We start from the raw sequence: 20,648 nt of genomic DNA on the forward strand, positions 1-20,648 counted from the left end.
TATACTCAGAACTAATACGAGCCCCTTTATCAACTCGGTGTGGCATAAACAGAAGGCCCGGACGTGGCTCGGTGTCTACTTCACGAAACGTGCCCGGCTCGGGTACGGTCCGGTGTACCGCGAATATGGAGGCTAGAAGGAGGAGGCGAATCGAACGCAAAAATTATGGGCCCAGTTTTTGAGATCTAAGTGAAGTTCGAAAATCGCCGTTAGGGGCGCATGTGATCCGACAGATTGAGAAATACACAGCTTCTTATGGCAAGAATTACTATTTTGTTATAAATTATAGAGTTCAGTTAATATTTGGGCATATTTTTACCAGATTTAGCATTTAGAAACGTGTTTTTTCTAATTGAACAATGTGCGTGGCTAAAATTGTGAATACAAAACCTTAAATTTGAGTTTGAAAAGTAAGTTAGAAGTTAGGTTATATCAGATGCCGGTTTTAGATATTCTTTTTCTAAGTTGTTATTATAAAATTGTTTCATTATATGGTTATTTTTAGTGCATACACGCACCGAAGAAAAATATAAGCTGCTAAAATAAATCTTCCCTATAACTGTTGTACAAAAAAGATTTCCAGCAACAAATATCACCAGTTCAACCTTTGATTTGATCTAAACAGTAATTGTTTCTTGATGACAAATGCGAATTAAATAGTTTATGGTGTGATTTTGTTACTGATTTATTAATAGTTTTTCATAAAAACATTTGAAATTGATATGTTTACCAGCAGTTCAGTGTGATATCATTTTAATAAACATTAAAAACTTTCGTAACAAACTAGTAGTGGTTTTACCGCAATTGACAGAAACTGAATCACGAAAATTAAAAGTATTTTATCAGGAATAACTTCAATGGAAAGTGAAGATGAACACTACTGTTGCACCCTTTGATCAGTGTTATCTATCCCATAAATTTTTATAGCTGAAACCAGAGAATAGGTACATTTAGCTGAAATGTTTCCTGTGTCCAATAGTGTTTTCTCTTTAGATATTCTGAATTTAAGTTTTAATGTCATTAGCAAAGTTTTGCAAATTGTCACTGTTTCGTAGACAATTAAATTCAAGATGTATTATATTCAACGTCACCTAATAATTGTAAAGGTAAATTTTTGTAAATAAAATACCGTATCAATTGAAAAAAAATGGCGTCCAGTTGGCTGGGAAATGAACATCGATGACATTTCCCATATAAATTTACATATAAAATGACAGCGATCTTCATTCCATAACTATCTATATAACGATCATACTGTATTAATGAATAAATAATGAACTCAATTTATTTTAAAAGAGTTGTAAATATGTATATACACTGACTTATTTCATCATATATTTATTTATTTAGCAATATTAATACATTACAACTTTTGTTTTTATTAACTGACTAATTCCACTAAATTTAATAAATAAAATATACAGTATATAAATTTAATATACAATTTAGCACCTATACCAAAAAAATATAACAGGAACATGTTATATCAAGAACACAAAGAATTATAATTTAAAAAATGCATTCTAAATAAATACCTGGCTACAATATACCTACATATTAATTTAAAGAGCTTATTCACAAAAACTATTCTAAATGGTTTATATACACAATCAAAAGTCCTTCAACTACTGTACGTTATTTTTCAATTTAAATGAAGAATTTCGGGTAAGTAAATTATTTTATATTAGAATACTATATTGCTTTGGCGTAAATTCACTTTCAATAGCACTGTTCAAATGGTGGTTAATACATATCAACAGGTAATTTTAGCCACCAGCTAGTAGGTAAATTATTTTTATTTTATAACAAGGCCTCCTAGGTTATGTTACGCAGATGTTGATTTTAGGCTATATTCTCTATTAATTGGAATTTAAAATTAATCTGTACACTGACAGTACATAATTTGAATGTTTTTCTTAACATCTATCCATATTTTTTTTAAATAAATAGTTATACCACTTACATTAGGACCTTTGAAAAGGCTTGGGTTTCTTTTACCCCGTTCTTTATTTGCCTTTTTTCCACTGTAAGTCCCACTTACAGCCAGGTACGAAGCAAGATCTATTATATAGGGTTTTTTTAATCACACTCATTGTTACATTGCTAATAGTTCAATAAAATAACTATAAATTTAAAAAAACAAACTAGTAAAAACACAGTTAAATCGTATTCTAACAATGCAAATGATCAATCTAACCCGCTTATAGTGCCTCTGGTATCAAACCGAGAAACTTGCTTTAAAGTAGGGACAGAAATTTCAAATATGCCCATTGTCGATTCGCCTCCTCCTTCTAGCCTCCATAACCGTGAATCATTCTTAAAAATATTTTCAATATGGCGGCACTTCCGGAAATATCGGAAGTTGACAGCAACTTTTTTATTTTAAACGGGTGTCCCCATTTTTTATTACATATTTAAATTCTCTGTAAAATTTTATGAATTTTGATATTAAACACTCTATACCTAACATTAACCGTTTTTGAGAAAAAAAAATATTAAAAATTTTTGGACGAAAAAAACTGCCTGTCAAAAATATGTGTCTAGCCTAAACGTCAAATTTAGTGATTACCACAGCCACTGTGCCATAAAGAGAAAACATGTAGCTATCTATTTCAAAATTTAAATTGTTCGAATGTCATAATAATGGCCGCAGCTGTCATAGAATTGAGCGATTAAAAAATTATCATAAATCATTTTTTTCAAATGGAAACCCCTTTTTTTTATTTCACTAGTGAAAAGGCTTTTCAATTCGTTACTTTTTTACTATACATGTTCCTATACCTAAAATAAATCGTTTTTGATTTATTTAAGATTTAGTATTAAAACGTATAATTTTCTTGATTTTAACCAGTAGCCTATGACTTTAAACGTCAGGTGATGTAAAACACTAGACCTGGCCATGCCATATTGTGACGCTTTGTTCAAAAAGCAGCATCATTTTCGAGCCAACTTTGCGCTTTTTTTTCGATCATAGGGAATATTAATAATCTATTAGATATGACTAAAGAGCGAAAATACGAAATATATTTTTACACTTTTTAAACTCTTCAGGCAGGCAGTACTTGTACTTTAGGAAATTAAAATAATTTGTTTTCTGACAGATGGAAATAAATTATCTGACCGTTTGACACTTAATGTCAAAGGAAGCTAGATAAAATCAAGAAAAATATACGTTTTCTAACTCAACCTTAAATAACTTAAAAACGATTTATTTTAGGTATAGGAACATGTATAGTTAAAAAGTAACAAATTGAAAACCCGTTTCATTAGTGGAACAAAAAAACTGGGTTTCCATTTGAAAAAAATGATTTATGATAATTTTTTAATCACTCAATTCCATGACAGCTACCGCCATTATTATATGACATTTGAACAAGTTAATTTTTGAAATAGATAGCCACATGTCTTCTCTTTATGTCACAGTGGCTGTGGAAATCACTAAATTTGACTTTTAGGCTATACAAATTTTCTTGACAGGTAGTTTCTTTCGTCCAAAAATTTTAAATAATTTTTTTCTCAAAAACGGTTATGTTAGATATAGAGTGTTTAACATCAATATTCATAGAATTTTACAGAGAATTTAAGTATATAATAAAAAATGGGGGTACCCATTTAAAATAAGAAAGTTGCTGTCAACTTCCGGTATTTCCGGAAGTGCCGCCATATTGAAAATATCTTTAATAGATAAATCTTGTTGAAAAACAATGATGTGCAAAAAATCTCCGATCTAGATATTGTGGTTCTCTAGAAACTTCTAACGCACGCTCAGCCTGGGACACCGTGTATTACACGAGAAAAAAATAGGAGGATAACCTACAAAAAGAAATGATATCCAAACATAGAATGTAAAAAATGCCAAGTCTCGCAACACAATTCTTCCACTATAAAAAGTTGTGAGATCTCATGTAAAACCAAGTCAGTTTATTTTATTTAGTCTCTCTTTATGCAACTATTCAACAATTTTGTTATAAATTGTTAGTATAAATATTATCTTTATTGCTCTAATAATTATAATGACTTGGCGATTGCGCCATATGATATTTTTATATTATATTCTATTTAAAAATCTTTATTTTTAAGGGCACTGTTTTGATTTACTTAGTAATCGAGATGGTAGATTATTTTTTTTATAATTATGGTGCTGTGCAATGGCCAAGTCATTATAATTATTACAGAAATAATATTGACTAGTTATTACATACTAACAATTTATAACAAAATAGTTGAATAAATAAGTGCTTAAAGAGAGACTAAATAAAATAAACTGACTTGGTTTTACATGAGATCTCACAACTTTTTATAATGTAAGAATTGTGTTGCGGAAGATGGATTTGAAATGGTAGAACAGTATAATGTCCAGTAGTGATGGGAATACCGCTCCCACATTAGTCGCGTTACAATAGCGACCGTAGCGACAAAATACCGCGATTTTGTAATCAAGGTTCCAATTTCCTAAGTGTCGCGGTCCTCGCTTATGTAGTATTTCTGGCATTGGTACCTACTTTTATTTTATACTACCTACCTAGTCCCACAAACCACTGTCAAAAAAAATTTTTATTGGTGACCGGTTTCGGCAATTCCAGCCACCATCAGATCTTAAAAATAGATATAAACAATAAAACTTATATAAATGTATAAAAGCAAATAAAATTTTTATTTTATTTTATTTGCTTTTACGTTTCATCTACGTTTGTTTTTACGTACATCATTTTACGTTTAACAACGCTATTTTATACCATGCTTAGTACATACCAAAAATCGCTATTTCAAAAGTAACGTAGCGACGGCGACGGGTGCACCAACGCCAACAGTAACCGACCCAATCGCTACAGGCGAAAACGAAACCCTAGAAGCGCTCCAGCGACTGCTGGAACGAAGTAAGCCGCCTCCGAGGTCGAGTGTCGATAGCCAGTTACAGCAGTTACGCGACAGGGAACTACAACTCTAGGAGCGCGACGGCTGGAGCGAACACGTCGCCGTTGCCATCGAGATCGCCCGACGCTACGTACAGTTCCAGTAACTATTGTAGGCGACCGACGAAATCGCGACGGCTGGAGCTAAACACGTCCCTATGCGGTTACTACGGTTCAAGCTAACTTCAAGAACGATTATAAATAATTTATTTGCAAATTATAAATAATTTATAATTTTGTCGTCATTATGATCGTCGTTCTTCAGTAACAGGTTTCCCATTCGTTATGGAGCGCGACACGGCGCGGCGTTACTAAAAAATACCGCTCCAAAATCGCGTTACTCAAATACCGACACATCACTAATGTCCAGCGAGGTTCCTGGACCTGTGGGGGGGGGGCATTACTGACGTAATTTGAAAAAGTAAAATCAATATATATCAACATTTACAATAAAGAGTACAAAATGAATTTGGAAGTGTAAGAAGATCCGTTCAAAGAGCTATCAATAAAATTGAACGAAAATAAATTTGTGCAATAGGGAGGGTGGTAACCCTTTCGAACATGTATAGCATTAGAAACTAGTTTGTAAAAGTTGATTTTTTTATAATTACTACGATTAATATTATGCATATTATTAGATTATATTAGACATTGATTTTTCAAATTCACAATAAAAAGAGTTAAAAAGAATATCTTTCAATTGCTGACCTGGACATTATTTATTTGAATCTTTTAAATGGCTCGATTTTTCTTATTCAATGTCAATTAGCTCTGATCAATATTGTTGCGATGAATATAATCAGATTAAATACTTTAAAAAAGAAGAGTCGGACTTGAAATTATTTTAAATAATAATTAAATAGTTTAGTTATTGTTAAGATACCCAAAACAAAAAAAAATATCCAAGTGTGCATATCATTGTACTCAGGAGATCGAGTTCTTTCAAAACCTGAAATAAAAAATGCAGGTCCGTATTTAAAAAAAATAAGTTCGCCTCTATATCTCACAAATTATCAGCTAATTTGAAATTCAAAAAATACTATCACATAGCCCTAATAAAGTGGCTACGAGAATGTGCAATTAGTTTTTTGATTTGCTAAAATGTAACGACAAAAAAAATTAAACTGATTTTCAAAAAAATCCGTTTTTTCCAAAAAAATTCAGCAATCCTTGAAATTTTTAAAGCTTTTTTGGTATCTATTATGGTATGGTTTCCGAGATATCCAATGCTCATATCTCGAATTTGTAGCACCCTGTAGATTTTTATTAACAAAAGTGTTATTTAAGCAGTTAATATTAGAGTTACACCGTTACTGCATTGTTCAATGTCTCAGAATAATTATAAGAAAACTAATTATAAAATGAAACTATTTATTAAAATGTAGGAATAATTCACGAAATAATAATATATGCAATACATGAATCAAATAATATAACATTTTTAAAAATGACGTACAAAAACATGAGTTAAATACATATAAAATTTTAACAAACAATCATCCCTTGTCTTATTCTTACTCCAAAATCACCAAAATACTATATATAAATTCTGTTTATTCACATAATATAAGTATATAAACAATTACCAGATTGAATCAATATAAACAACCACCAAAAATTGGTCATAACGTATAGTAATCTGTGGCTTTAAATCAGACAATTATTAGATAAACAAATTTATAAGCTGTTTATTATTTTTATGATTCGCCTTCTTCTTCAGTCGTGGCAGTCAACAAAGTAATCAGAGCTGCCGTATCTATGTTTCCATCATCGTCGATATCCATCGCGTCAAAAGCATCATTTACTTCTTTTTCGGTAAATTTATCGCCATAAGTCATCAGGGCAACCCGAAACCTAATAAGACACCCATTATAAAAATTACATTTTTTTTAAAACGTCACAAAAGTATTCGTTTTTGCGACGTGATTGACAATATAAAAAAGTCATTTTAAAGTCTAGGCATAAAAATAAAGCACGTTTACGCCTAAACGCAAAAGGACGAAAATACATTATTAAACTGACATAAAGTCTCAAATTCACCGAGCGTGTCCATAGTTTCTCGATATATAATTACTTATAAGGTCTTACTTTTAAATATTTTTATAGTTCGAAATTATTTATTAACGAAAAAATTATTTATGGCGTTTGAAAAAAGAAATAGTAGGTATGTTCTATTCGGAGTAAAAATGACTTTTAATGCCCGCCTGTATGTCATATTCGCTGACGCTCGTCCGTAAAACCTACAGACTCACCACGAGAAGTATCATTTTTACTCATGTAACTGTAACTCAGAAGACTGTCATGTCTCACGGGTAGAGGGTGTGGGGGGTCTTGGCTTAACCGCCTAGACCTAGAAGAGACAACCTCACCAAAAACCTAAATACTCGATGGCGGGACCAGGTCAAAGGGATGCGTGGAAAGGAATAGAAGACCTTGAGGCACCAGGGGGCACCCCATTGTATTTACCTCTGACTTCTACATGCGGGGCTCTGTAGAAGTGAACCGACTAACCCTAGCTAATCGTGGGATCAATATGAAATCAAAAAAAAAACACCATCGGTAGAGCTGTGGGAAATTCCCTAGCGACACTGGGAACATTGTTAATGCAAGTTCCAAAGGAGCAATCCCAAAAAGAACTACAGAAGAGCCAGTTGATACTTGCGCGAGACTAGCCTCCACAAGTGACTCACAAGCTATAAACTCCTCTAGTAAGGGCCAGGGCCTACCTCTTAGATTCAGCAAGCGACATAAACTACCGTTTCGTCTACCCGGCCTTAGTCAACCAGGCTAGACGATCTGCTGAGAGTAGGTCTTAGCGGAGCAGAAGTACGGGATATACATACGACTGCTCCACGACCAACTTTGCTGTTATTGCTGGACAAGTAAAAATGGCGGTGCTGCCAAAGGATTAGCCAGAGGTTGCACTGACCATCTCCACACTTGTAACGCAACGGTCCACAAAATGTGGGTGCGTTTTGCGGAAACACTTTCGCGTGAACCTGCTCGTCATAGATTGTGTATCTCAAGAATCGGCGGATTGGTTGGTGGAAACGGTACCTATGTTTAAGAATTGGCAAGGCCGGGGCTGGTTGCAGTGAAGGTAGAAAACATCCCAAAAGGAACGACCAATACTGTCTTTCTACCAAGGAGCAACGGGAAAGACACCACCTGCCTGTTGAGCCTTATCCAGGCTCAGAACCCCAATGTAAGGACATCGAGATGGCGAGTAATCAACTCGAGGACGGAGGGTTATAGTCAGGTCTTCACAATAGCATTGACCTCAAATCCGAGGAGGAAATAGAAGAAGAGGGATATATCCCCTATTATAGATTCAGGCAAACACCGGTATCAGATTTAAGAAGAGACCAAGTTAAAGAGTTGAAGAAAATGGAGACAGATCCTCCAGCTTCCACCTCACGGGTTCACTTCACTTCCACCAACCGGAGATAAGCCCTCGTCTGTGAACCGTGGGAAGATGTATACAATCGGAAGAAGAATATCTGTTGTGAGAGGAGGATGGGAAATATCCGGCCCCCCTACAACAGAAAAATCCTCAAATATGATGGGTTAGGTATCGACTGTATGATGAGTTATAACTCAAGGAAGGGGGACACAATAGATCTTTAAGAGCTTATTGGACTTAATAAAAATACCAAACTGTGTCTTGCTCTTACAATTTTAGTGATACGTGCCATGTCTCGTGGGGAGAATCCTCACTTAAAAATAAGATTTATTTTTCATATCCATGGTACGGTTACGTGCGGCGGATGGAGGATTCACGGCTTCCTAAGAGAGTGATGGAATGGGTACCCCCGTACCGTAGGAGGAGAGGAAGACCAAAGAAAGCCTGGATGGAAGGTATAAATAAGGCCATGAGTGCCAGAGACCTGAGAGATGGACAACCGAGAGGTGTGGAAGAAGAGCATCGAACAACGGCGAAAGACAATTTTATTAATTTGCCTTGTCAATAGCAACCTAGTCTAATAGCAACAAAATTTATAATCATTAACTTGCGAAAGTTTTAAATAAGTACTCATTAATTTCTCATCAAAAAATATGAAAAAAAGTTCCTATAAACATGGGTATGGATGTTAAAACTTTTTAAAATTAGTTTTTTTGTAATTATAAAATAAAAATGCCATTATTTTTTTATTTGAAATTGCTGTAGGTTGGAGTAATAGTAATAATAACTAATAGTAATCATATTTAATAACAAATTAGGTAAAATATATAATTTATTAATTTTATTTTTATAATTGTCATTAAGTAATAAAATTGCGTTTATTTCATCAAGGAGGTCGAATTCGACAAAATATCTTGTTATAAAAATTATATAACTTTTAATTGGCATCAAACGGCCTACACAATTTTGATATTAAAAAAAAAGTCAGTGGCGCATATGTCCTTTTTTGAAAAATATATTGAAAAATATATTGAAAAATATATTGAAATAGTGTAAGCAGTTTAATGCCGATTAAAAGTTGCCTCTTGATATTTTGTCGATTTTGGCCTTCTTGATGAGATAAACGCAATTTTATTAATTTGCCTTGATCTAAGTCTAATAAGAACTTTTAATATCATTAACTTGCGAAGGTATCAAATAAGTATTTATTGATTCCTCATCAAAAAATATGAAAAAAAACTTCCATATACATGGGTATGGAAATGCATAGTTTTCGAATTACAAGATGTTAAAACTTTTTAAAATTAGTTTTTTTGAAATTACCTTAAATACCATTATTTTTTATTTGAAATTGCTGTAGGTTAGACTATATACTAATAATATATAATACTAATAATATTTAATAATAAATTAGGTAAAATATAAATTTTATTAGTTTTATTAACTGTGATAAATAAAATTGCGTTTATCTCATCAAAGAGGCCGAATTCGACAAAATATCAAGAGATAACTTTTAATTGGCATCAAACGGCCTACACAATTTTGATATTAAAGAAAAAAGTCAGTGGCGCATATGTCCTTTTTTGAAAAATATATTGAAAAATATATTGAAATAGTGTCAGCAGTTTAATGCCGATTAAAAGTTGTCTCTTGATATTTTGTCGATTTTAGCCTTCTTGATGAGATAAACGCAATTTTATTAATTTGCCTTGATCCAAGTCTAATAAGAACTTTTAATATCATTAACTTGCGAAAGTATCAAATAAGTATTTATTGATTCCTCATCAAAAAATATGAAAAAAAACTTCCATATACATGGGTATGGAAATGCATAGTTTTCGAATTACAAGATGTTAAAACTTTTTAAAATTAGGTTTTTTGAAATTACCTTAAATACCATTATTTTTAATTTGAAATTGCTGTAGGTTGGACTATATACTAATAATATATAATACTAATAATATTTAATAATAAATTAAGTAAAATATAAATTTTATTAGTTTTATTAACTGTGATAAATAAAATTGCGTTTATCTCATCAAAGAGGCCGAATTCGACAAAATATCAAGAGATAACTTTTAATTGGCATCAAACGGCCTACACAATTTTGATATTAAAGAAAAAAGTCAGTGGCGCATAGTGTTGCACAAGACAAGGATTCTTGTGTTGAAAATCTCTCTCTCTCTCTCTCTCTCAATTTCTTGTCTTGTCTTGACATTCAAGACAAGAAATTTCCAAAGTCTTATCTTGCAGTTTTCTTGAATGGTAAAGTCTTGTCTTGTCTTGCAAGACTCTTGAAATTTCCTGTCCTGAAAAATTTTACATTCTAACAAAAAAGTAATAATATTTCTATATTTTATTTCATAGAAAGCGTCGTATATAAAATGTAATACGGAAAAATGAACAACAACGATGCTAATTTTAGCAAAAAAATCTTAACGGACCGCAAACAAACTACGTCAACTCGCCCGTTTGACGAAACAGAAGCCATTACCAAATAAAAGCTGAATAAGAATATGTAAGGTTCAGTTCATTTTTTAGTGCTAGTTGTTAAGTCTTGTTAGTTTATTATGTTCTATTTTGGTTACCCGTTTGTTACTTTTATTTTTTATGGTATTTATTTTACTTTTTTATTATGGAAGATTGGTTGGAAAAGTTTGGACACAGGGTGTACGGAAAGGTCATGCTAGAGTGTACTATTTGATACTACTTTTTGTTCGCGGAGCAATTTCGTGCATGAGAAGTAGTACCAAATAGCGCAAATAGCGTGCTCGTATAATACCAATTACCAATATACGGTTTGTTGCCTCGACTTTATTTTATTTCATTCTCAACTGTAAAACACTGGCTATAATAGAAAAAAAAAACACTGGTCAATATTAATGCCGGGTTTATACAACATTTGCATAAGTCGTAATCATAATCACAGTCTTAATCATCGTCATAATCACAAGTTATTACGCAGAACATTTTCATAATCATAGTTTTTATATCAATGAAGTTGGGTAACATAATTCAAGGCTAAGTTCATGGTAGATGTCAACAGGTTTATAAGAAGTGGATAGTTTAACTTTTATGATTATAACTATGATTGTGATTACGACTATGTAAATGTTGTATAAACCCGGCATAACTTGCGCAAAGACCTAATTATCACTTAAAAAATCTATCATTTCAAACTTTCAAGAAATCTTGAATTCAAGGAAGCTTGCAAAACTCTTGAAATTTCTTGCATTCTAAAGTCTTGTCTTGTCTTGAAATTCAAGACAAGAAATTTTGAAAGTTTTGTCTTGAATTTCTTGCAAGAGTCTTGTTCTTGCAAAACTTTTTCAAGACTCTTGTGCAACACTAATTATCACTGCCATATTATTCTCACTGGACAGACTTTATTGATAAGGATTAACTAACTAATTAATAAGATATAACATACTTTTCGCCGGGGATTACTCCATCTTCGTCGAAAGACTTGAACGCCGCAACGACGACCTCATCTTCATCCGTACCACCCGTTTCAGCCATGCGGTTGCCGAACAATCCGAGCAGTTGCGTAAGATTAATTGGACCCGATGCTCATGAACCATTTCATCCAGCTCCTTTTCGCTGGCAATTTTACCAACCATGTCGAAAGTGGCTCTCAAGTCTTCCTTGCTGATTATCCCGTCCTTGTCGTGGTCCATTATTTGGAAAGCCTCCTTAAATTCGGCTACTTGGGCCTAGAACACGTTAGATAATTTAACATGCCCCATTATAATGATCAAAAATATAGAGATGACATACTGTGTGACGTAGAAATTGCAACACCCCGTGGGAAGTAGTTGGGATAAAGGATAAATATGAATAATAATAATCGATGACATTTTTAAACAAATTTACTGAAAGGAAGCTGACTTAATTGCTTAAAAGGTTGAAAGCTGATTTAACTCTTTTATAAAAAGACTTAAGTCAGATTTTTATATATTTTTATGATTTCATGATTTTTATTCAATCAAATTTAGAAGTTTAATTTGGAATTCACTATTTAATGATACCTTAAGCATTCGAACTTTTTTCCCTTAAAAATCCTTATGGTGTTCATTGAGAAACGAAGTTCTTCTACTAGATAGTAAATCATAATAAACTTTTTGGAGGAGCGTATATTGTGAAGCAGTTGATTCTATTGTCATTTATGATGTTACTTTAAGACGTTAAGAAATTTACTTCCATAATTGTCTAATTGGAATTTTTAATTGCAGAATTAAAAAAATAGCGTCCATTTTTATGAATAATCCAAATTTTTAATTCAAATATTGTTTGCTTACCTGTGTGAACATTGAGAAGACATTGGAAGCCGAGCGCTTGATTTTTTTCGAAGAACTTTTTTTGGAAGAACCGCCTCCTTCGCCTCCTTCTTCATCCTTCTTCTTCTTTTTAGATTTCTTCTCTGACTAATTATCAACAAAGGACTTTATTCTTTTTTATAGAAATTAATTAGTAAAGTTAAACATTAATGGAAATAAAACGAGACACTCTCATACCAAGTAACAATGAAATCATTGGACGTATTGCCACTTCTTCGCTTTTATCGATTATAGGTACAACTCTATGTATATTTTTTCTATATACAGGGTCCGGCAATAGTGCGTCGGGCATCTGTAGCTCCTAGAATAAAAAACTTGAGAATTTTGTTTAAGTGCAAACCTAAAGTATGTACTAGGGTGTATTTCACGAAAATATGTAAACTTCTATAGGGTGGGTCAAAAAAGTGTGAGTGGACCTGGATGATTTTTTTTAAATGGAAAACCCTGTATATTATTGCATTTTTGGCTTCCTTTCAGATCACTTTACATAACCCTAAGATATGAATAAATATATTTCGATAGTTTCAGAAATATTAAAAAATAAATCAAAAATGTATATTTTTCAGGCCTTCTTAAAAAGATTATTAAAAATACAGGAACTGTTCTGAAATTAAAAGTATATTAGGTATTTACTTTAGATGGTATGTTCTTACTTTGCTATAAATATGGAAATCGTAAATCATACAGGATATTTAATATTCTACGCCAAACTTTCTAAAATATAAAATATTTTTTCTTTGTTTTTTTAAACGGAACACCCTGTATATTATTTTTTTATTAGATCGAGAGTTAAAAAATGAACATTTTCTGTATTTAGAGTATTTCAAAATTTTTAACGGTTTGGCAGATACACGCAGTATTATTTCATATGGCGCTTTCAATGGAAAAATACGAGAGAAAAATCATTGGGTGGCTTTGATAAAAATTTACTGTGGAAAATGCCATATGAAATATAAAACCGCGAATATCTGCAAAACCGTTAAAAATTTTGAAATACTCTAAATACAAAAAATGTTCATTTTTTAATTCTCCGTCTATTGAAAACATAATATACAGGGTGTTCCATTTAAAAAAAAACGAAGAAAAATTATTTTATATTTTAGAAAGTTTGGCATAGAATTTTGAACATCCATGATTTACGATTTTCATATTTATAGCAAAGTAAGTACAAATTATCTAAAGTAAATACAAACTATCTAAAGTAAATACCTAAAATAGTTTTGATTTCAGAACAGTTCTTGTATTTTTAATAATTTTTTTAAGAAGGGCTGAAAAAAAAATATTTTTGATTTATTTTTTAATATCTCTGAAACTATCGAAATTTATTTATTCATATCTTAGGGTTATGTAAAGTGATCTGAAAGAAAGCCAAAAATGCCATAATATACAGGGTGTTCCATTTAAAAAAATCATCCAGGTCCACTCACACTTTTTTGAGCTACCCTATAGAAGTTAAAATATTTTCCTGAAATACATCCTGGTACATACTTTAGGTTTGCACTTAAAATTCTCAAGTTTTTTATTCTAGGAGCTGCAGATGCCCGACGCACTATTGCCGGACCCTGTAGAAGGATGTGATCAATAAGTGATAATCATTTAAGTGATTATCGCTTGGTGGCCATATTGTAATTGTCATTTTTTGAAATATTAATTCAGAATTCATTTCTGTCAGTTCCACAAAATATCCCGTCAATTCTTATTACAAAATGGCAAAAGAAAGATAAGGATATATGTACTTTATTTCGTTGTATAATCTTTTGAATACAACTTGATGTTTCGGAATTACCTAATACTTTTGCCTAACACTCAATGCGATCCGGCAACACTACTCCTCCTTCAGAGTCGTAGTGTTGCCGGGTAACGCATTTCGTGTCAGGTAAAAGTATTATTCGGTAATCCCGTAACATATTGTGGTATTCATTCGATAATTTTAGTTAATACTTTTGAGAAATACTTTTTTGTTTTGATATAACAGGGTGTAATTAGGCTAAAATAAATAATATAAAATTTTTGTTTTATTTAAACATTGTACATTATATTAATATACACAAAATAATAGGTAATAGATATTATAAAAAACCATACATTCAAAAGTAAAAAAAACAAAACAAAACTAACTATGTATAGTTAGTTTTTTTCTGTAATAAACTCAATTGAGGTTGCCAGGAGAAGCATGTATCCTTGTCCAATAATTCACTTGATAGCATTATTGAATTGCAAGATGCTACATTAAGACGATTTCTTAAGTCAGTTTTAATTAAATTAAGTTTTGAAAAAATTCTCTCCACGCACGCCGATGAATGTGGAAGATTACCGCCCTAATGAGCCTAATGAATTTATAAAATCTACCCTTGGAAATAAATTATTATTTATCATTAAATGTTCAGATAATGATCATAATTATATTTCTTGAAATATTTTTATCCGTTGTTTTTATGTTTAACTTCCTAACTGCAAAATGAAAATAAAAGCCAATAAAACCATATTAAAAGTTACTTATATTCGTAGTACCTTTGTTTATAACTATACCATTATATATGTTTATTGTGTATTGTGTATTCATATATGTTTAATTAACTACCTAATTACAAAATTAAAATTAATGTAATAAATGCATATTAAAATTCTAATTCAAAAATCGCGCCTAGTATTACGTCCCATTGTCAACTACCAAAATCAGCTGTGAGCCTATCCATGCGCCCCTAGCGGCCAAAAATCAATACGCGCACCGTCAGAATTTAGCCGCTCTCTTTAGATAGCAATTAATGTCAAAAGTTGACATATGATATGCCATTCTATTAAGAGTGTCATTTTCTATCGAATAAAGTAAAAAAAAATACCGGGAGTACCATTTAAAAATCAAAAGTTGTAGTAATTTCCGGTAAAACAGGAAGTGATTGAAACAAATAATTAAATATGCCAATCAATCCTAATTTATGGCATATGCAAACATATCAAATCTCGTTTTTTATAAAATAAAAAAGTTATAGGGGCGAACAACTCTTGAGAAACACCCGGTATATTATTGATCTTGACCCTAGAAAATAATACCTTCTCTAGAAATAAATAAAATCAGAGAAAAAATGCAATCGCAGTTTACTATAAAATGCTTCAATGGACCACAAAATTACATTCGCAACAGAATCGCAAATCTCAACTCCTAAAAATTCAAACTCGCAGATAGAAGGTTATCAGGATCCTAGTTTACAGAATCACAATCGCAGCAAAATCGTAACTAGTAGCTAAATATTGGTTGCATAAATTGAAAGTCGCAAATAGAAGAAATCGCAGTCGCAGTTTCCTATGAGGGCCAATCGCAGGTTGCGATTGCGATTTCAAAATCGCTGCGATTTGATCGCAGTTTGCGATTTGTTGCTCATCTCTAATATACTAAATTTTCTCAAAATTATTATTGCTTATTGAGTTAGCGTTTAGTCGGCTTTTGAGTTTGAAAAAAAAACAAATTTTTAATGGGCAATTAGACATATTTTATTTCAGGTATTTATATAGGACCGCTTAACCTAACCGATTTTCAATATCTAGTAAAATTAAGATTAATTTAACATTTCAAACAAAAACCAAAAGTGATTTTAAATAGTGCCAAATTATTTGAATATGACTACTCAATGAAAAAGCAATAAACGATCTTTTGATTCATATATCAAATAATAAATTTAACAAAATAAATTTAAAACTTTATGTATTGACATAAAGTTTTAAATTTATTTTTCCAATCTGGCTATAATCGAAATTCGAGTCAAACTCTCAATAGGGCGAAATTTGAAAGCCGCAAATTGAAATATGAATCAAAAGATCGTTTATTGCTTTTTCATTGAGTAGTCATATTCAAATAATTTGGCACTACTTAAAATTATAGGATGCCATATAAATGTTTAGCTTAGGATCACATCTGGATAAACCAAATGTCATATTCAATTGTCTTTTAATGGGAGAAACTGACAGATTTAATAAAATATAATTTACCCAAGTTTAAAAAAGTATGCGATAAAATCAATATTACAGTTGGAGATACAATACCTCATCATACCTTTGATATTATAACAGCAAAATAAAACACTAATTCACCACAATATGCTTTTAAAAAAACCTATCGCTAACCTGAGCACCTATACAGGGTGTCCCAGAAATAAGTGCAAATATTTTAAGGGGTGGTAGATCTCGATAAAAGAAACATATTTTCTCTTTATCGTTTTTCAAATAAGTCCAAAATAACGGAATTATTTTACTATGAAAATTTCCAAAAAAAATGATTTTTTGCTAAAATTGTGAGAACCACTGGACCTTTTCTGGATTTTCTTTCTGGAATTTAATCTAATACCTATGTTGCCATATTATCAAGAAATTACGTTTTTTAACTAAAAACTATAAAAATTTCCAAAAAATTTTTCAAAAAATTTCGAATTTTCAAAAATTTTTTTTTTGCGAAAAAAACATCATAGGCGTGTTTCTGGGGTTGAACTATACTACCAGTTAAAATATTTGCACTTATTTCTGGGACGCCCTGTATAAACGCTCAATTTGTAGAGACGTTTAGTTTTAATCATCTGCATACCGATGATACTAACATAGTTAGTTAAACACGCGTCATGTGTTTAAAAGTATAGTGTTTTGGTGTATTGTGGTGAATAGTAAATTTTATTTTGCTGAAAAACAATTCAAAGGCAGTTTCTGCCTCGATTTCGTTGTCACCTTGTTATATTAAAGTATTAGTAAAATTTTAAAAAAAAAGAGTTTCTTGCCTTGAACTGCTAATATAGAAATTAATTCCACGCTGTGTTCGACATAATGTGGATCAACCTGCTCTCACTACCGGTTTCGGGGCCCTACCCCATCATCAGGTGAGCTTGGGTCGTTTCCACAATATGTCGAGCACAGCGCAGAGTATATAGACACGACTTGTAAAGTAGCGGTAAGATATTAAATCCCGCATTGCGAGATAGCGGCCTGCGTGCAATGGTAGTACTGTCGTACTACCGAGGCACAACTATCGATAGTAAATAAAGGCTTTTTTCGGCTAGCCCAAATTATATAATGGAAAATAAATTTCTTGCAGTTTTTAGGTATATAATAAAATTATATAAGAGTTTCTTGCCTTGAACTGCTAATATAGAAATTAATTCCACGCTGCTATTCAGCATAATGGATCAACCTGCTCACACTACCGGTTTCAGAGGTCGTTTCCATCATCATGCCGAGCACAGCGCAGTCGTAGTATCAACACGATTTGTCGAGCGCAGCGGTAAGATATTATATCGCGATGCGGGACTTAATATCTTACCGCTACTTTACGACAAGTCGTGTTTATATACTCTGCGTTGTGCTCGACATATTGTGGAAACGACCCAAGCTCACCTGATGATGGGGTAGGGCCCCGAAACCTGTAGTGAGAGCAGGTTGATCCACATTATGTCGAACACAGCGTGGAATTAATTTCTATATTAGCAGTTCAAGGCAAGAAACTCTTATATAATTTTATTATATACCTAAAAACTGCAAGAAATTTATTTTCCATTAAAGTATTAGTATATAATTTAATAAGTTATTTCATCTAGAGAAATACTATGTATATATAATTACAGACATGGCTTCCAAACACTTAGACTTTATCAGGACAATGTTAATAAGGACAAATTTCAATGACATATATGCAGGAACCAAAACTTTTTGTCTTTTCGATAGAAGTTTTAAATATGTTGTGTAATGTATATATATAAATAATACAAATAAATAATCGAAGTTAAGACCTATATTTTTACAGGTTTTGGTTTATATCTTAATATATTTTGTTATAGCGGACCGATTTTGGAGATTTTTTAAGCAATTTGTATACCCCAGCATCCCTCAAGCAGAAATCTATGCTATCGAAAGATGCTCACAACTTATCTTAGATAAGAACTATGGGAAAGAAGAAATAGTCATATATATTATCTGATAGTCAAGCAGCATTAAAAGGGATCAACTCAGTAACTATCAATTCGAAGTTGGTAAGCGAATGCCTAGAGAAGCTGAACAAATTAGTTAAAGAAAATAAAGTCCTCCTACTCTGAGTGCTAGCCCACCAAGGGATAGAAGGCAATGCTAGGCGAATAGATAAAAATAAAAGATAAAAAATCCTCCCGGTCTAAGACACTCGAAGAAATTCTCAAACTTACGACCGAGAAAAATCTTGATGAAGATTTTTCTTGATTTGAGTAAGAACAATTTTTTGATTTTTACGGGTTTTTAAGAGGACACTCTCTTCCTAATGAACACCTCAATAAACTAAAAGTAAGAAACAACGACGAATGCAGATTCTGTGGGAAAATGGAGAAACACTGAACACCTCATCTGCGCCGAGTCGACAACTATTCGTGCCATAAACTTTGGTACGACTGATATCGGAGATGAAGAACTAACCTCTGCAAAACCGTCTCCGATACTGGCTTTTGTCAAAGCCCTAAGACTGTATGATAAGATATAACTCAAGAAAGAATACAATAATTGATGTGTAAGGATGAATAATCCCCCTCACATACATTCTAAATTCTCAGCAATTTGTAGCTAAGTTTTTATAAAAGTTTCCATGTATCGATTATTCGAGGAAAAACAAAATGTTGCTCTTTAACACCACTTTATCATTAAGGTGCATCTTTTCCTGATAGTTTGATTTGTTATTCATCTCAGTATCTTCATTTTTATTAGAGATATTTCCTTTTGAAGAAGACACTAACGATTTGATAGAATTTTAGCATTAAAATGATCTATTTCTAATGTCACTGGCATTGAAAATCCATATTATATTGTTTATTGGAAATTACCCTATGGTTTCAAGTGAGATAAACCAAATTTCAAGTGAGATAAACCAAAAAATAAACTATAGAGAAAAAATTGTTTTTCAAATTTTGCCAAAACATCAACATTTTGTTTTCCATCGTATAATGAACATAATAAAGAATTTAATTTTTAATATAAAAGGGGGATTAAACAGTTGAATAAGATAACTACAAATGGTTTAAAAACCACCAATATTGGCATACTAGCCAAAAATCTAATATATTGACGTTTAACAAACTTAAAAAAGGTGCCCGCGTTTTTCGTGCCGACCATTGTATTAAGTTATTAGTTTGAAATACCATAAAAACAAAAATTTTATGATTTTTGTGTTGACTAATCATAATCTGACACAATAAAATGTTAACACACTAAATTCTATAGAATCCAATAAGTAAAGAACATTTATTGTCACATGGGAACACGCATACAACATTATCCTCTAATTGAAGAAACTCACCATTTTTAGATTGTTATTCCTTTATCTGTTGTAACAGATAAACCGGCAACTGAAAGATCTGCGTGTGAGTAGAGACTTAAATAATTTCAATAGATTATTGCGTAACTTTCTAACTTTGCGCAGGTTTTCTATAGCGCCAGTTTAAAATACACACGCAGCCATGCTGAATACCTATCCTAATGCTCTATCTAAATATTTTTAACTTGAACTTTAAGAACTATTTGATGAGTGTATAGTATTTGGATCTATAGCTAAATTGTTTTAGCGGTATCAAATTTACTTTTAAAATAAATCCTAATGGTATAATAAATTCTAAATTAAGTGACAACATATTAGGGAAGTAGTAGTATATAGTAAGATCAGTAGGTAAGAACCAACTACTACATAAAGTATATCATACAGAATTACAAGCTGACAGAAAACTTAAGTCTTTTTTTATTTATACCATAAATGACTTCAGTCGTTACATTTTAAGTCAGTTTTGGAAAGCGGACTTAACACATAAAATATGAGTAATTTTCAAAAATGATTTGTAATTTAACACTTGAAGGGTCAGGGAAAAAAATCAGGTAAGTCAGTTTCTCTCCAAACTGAGAAAAGCACGATTTAATGCTCAAAATTGGCAGCGGGCCTGGAAATCGTAGTAAAGATTTGTTAGAACTAGGTAGGGTATTTTTAAAGGTAATTTTTATTAATTAAAAAAC

At 31.8% G+C, this 20,648-nt stretch overlaps 1 protein-coding gene across 1 annotated transcript; it reads right to left on the bottom strand.

The window, feature by feature from the left end:
• Positions 1–6,447: 6,447 nt before the first annotated feature.
• On the bottom strand, positions 6,448–20,006 carry LOC115883177 (myosin regulatory light chain 2-like). The gene is given in 5 exon segments (XM_030901483.1): positions 6,448–6,767; positions 11,747–11,885; positions 11,888–12,029; positions 12,615–12,740; positions 19,945–20,006. Coding segments are annotated over 5 exon segments (567 nt in total). The 5' UTR covers positions 19,948–20,006; the 3' UTR covers positions 6,448–6,610.
• Positions 20,007–20,648: the final 642 nt, after the last annotated feature.

Source organism: Sitophilus oryzae, unplaced genomic scaffold (genome assembly GCF_002938485.1).
Source record: "Sitophilus oryzae breed Bouriz unplaced genomic scaffold, Soryzae_2.0 scaffold_1824_pilon_pilon, whole genome shotgun sequence".
NCBI lineage: Eukaryota > Metazoa > Arthropoda > Insecta > Coleoptera > Curculionidae > Sitophilus > Sitophilus oryzae.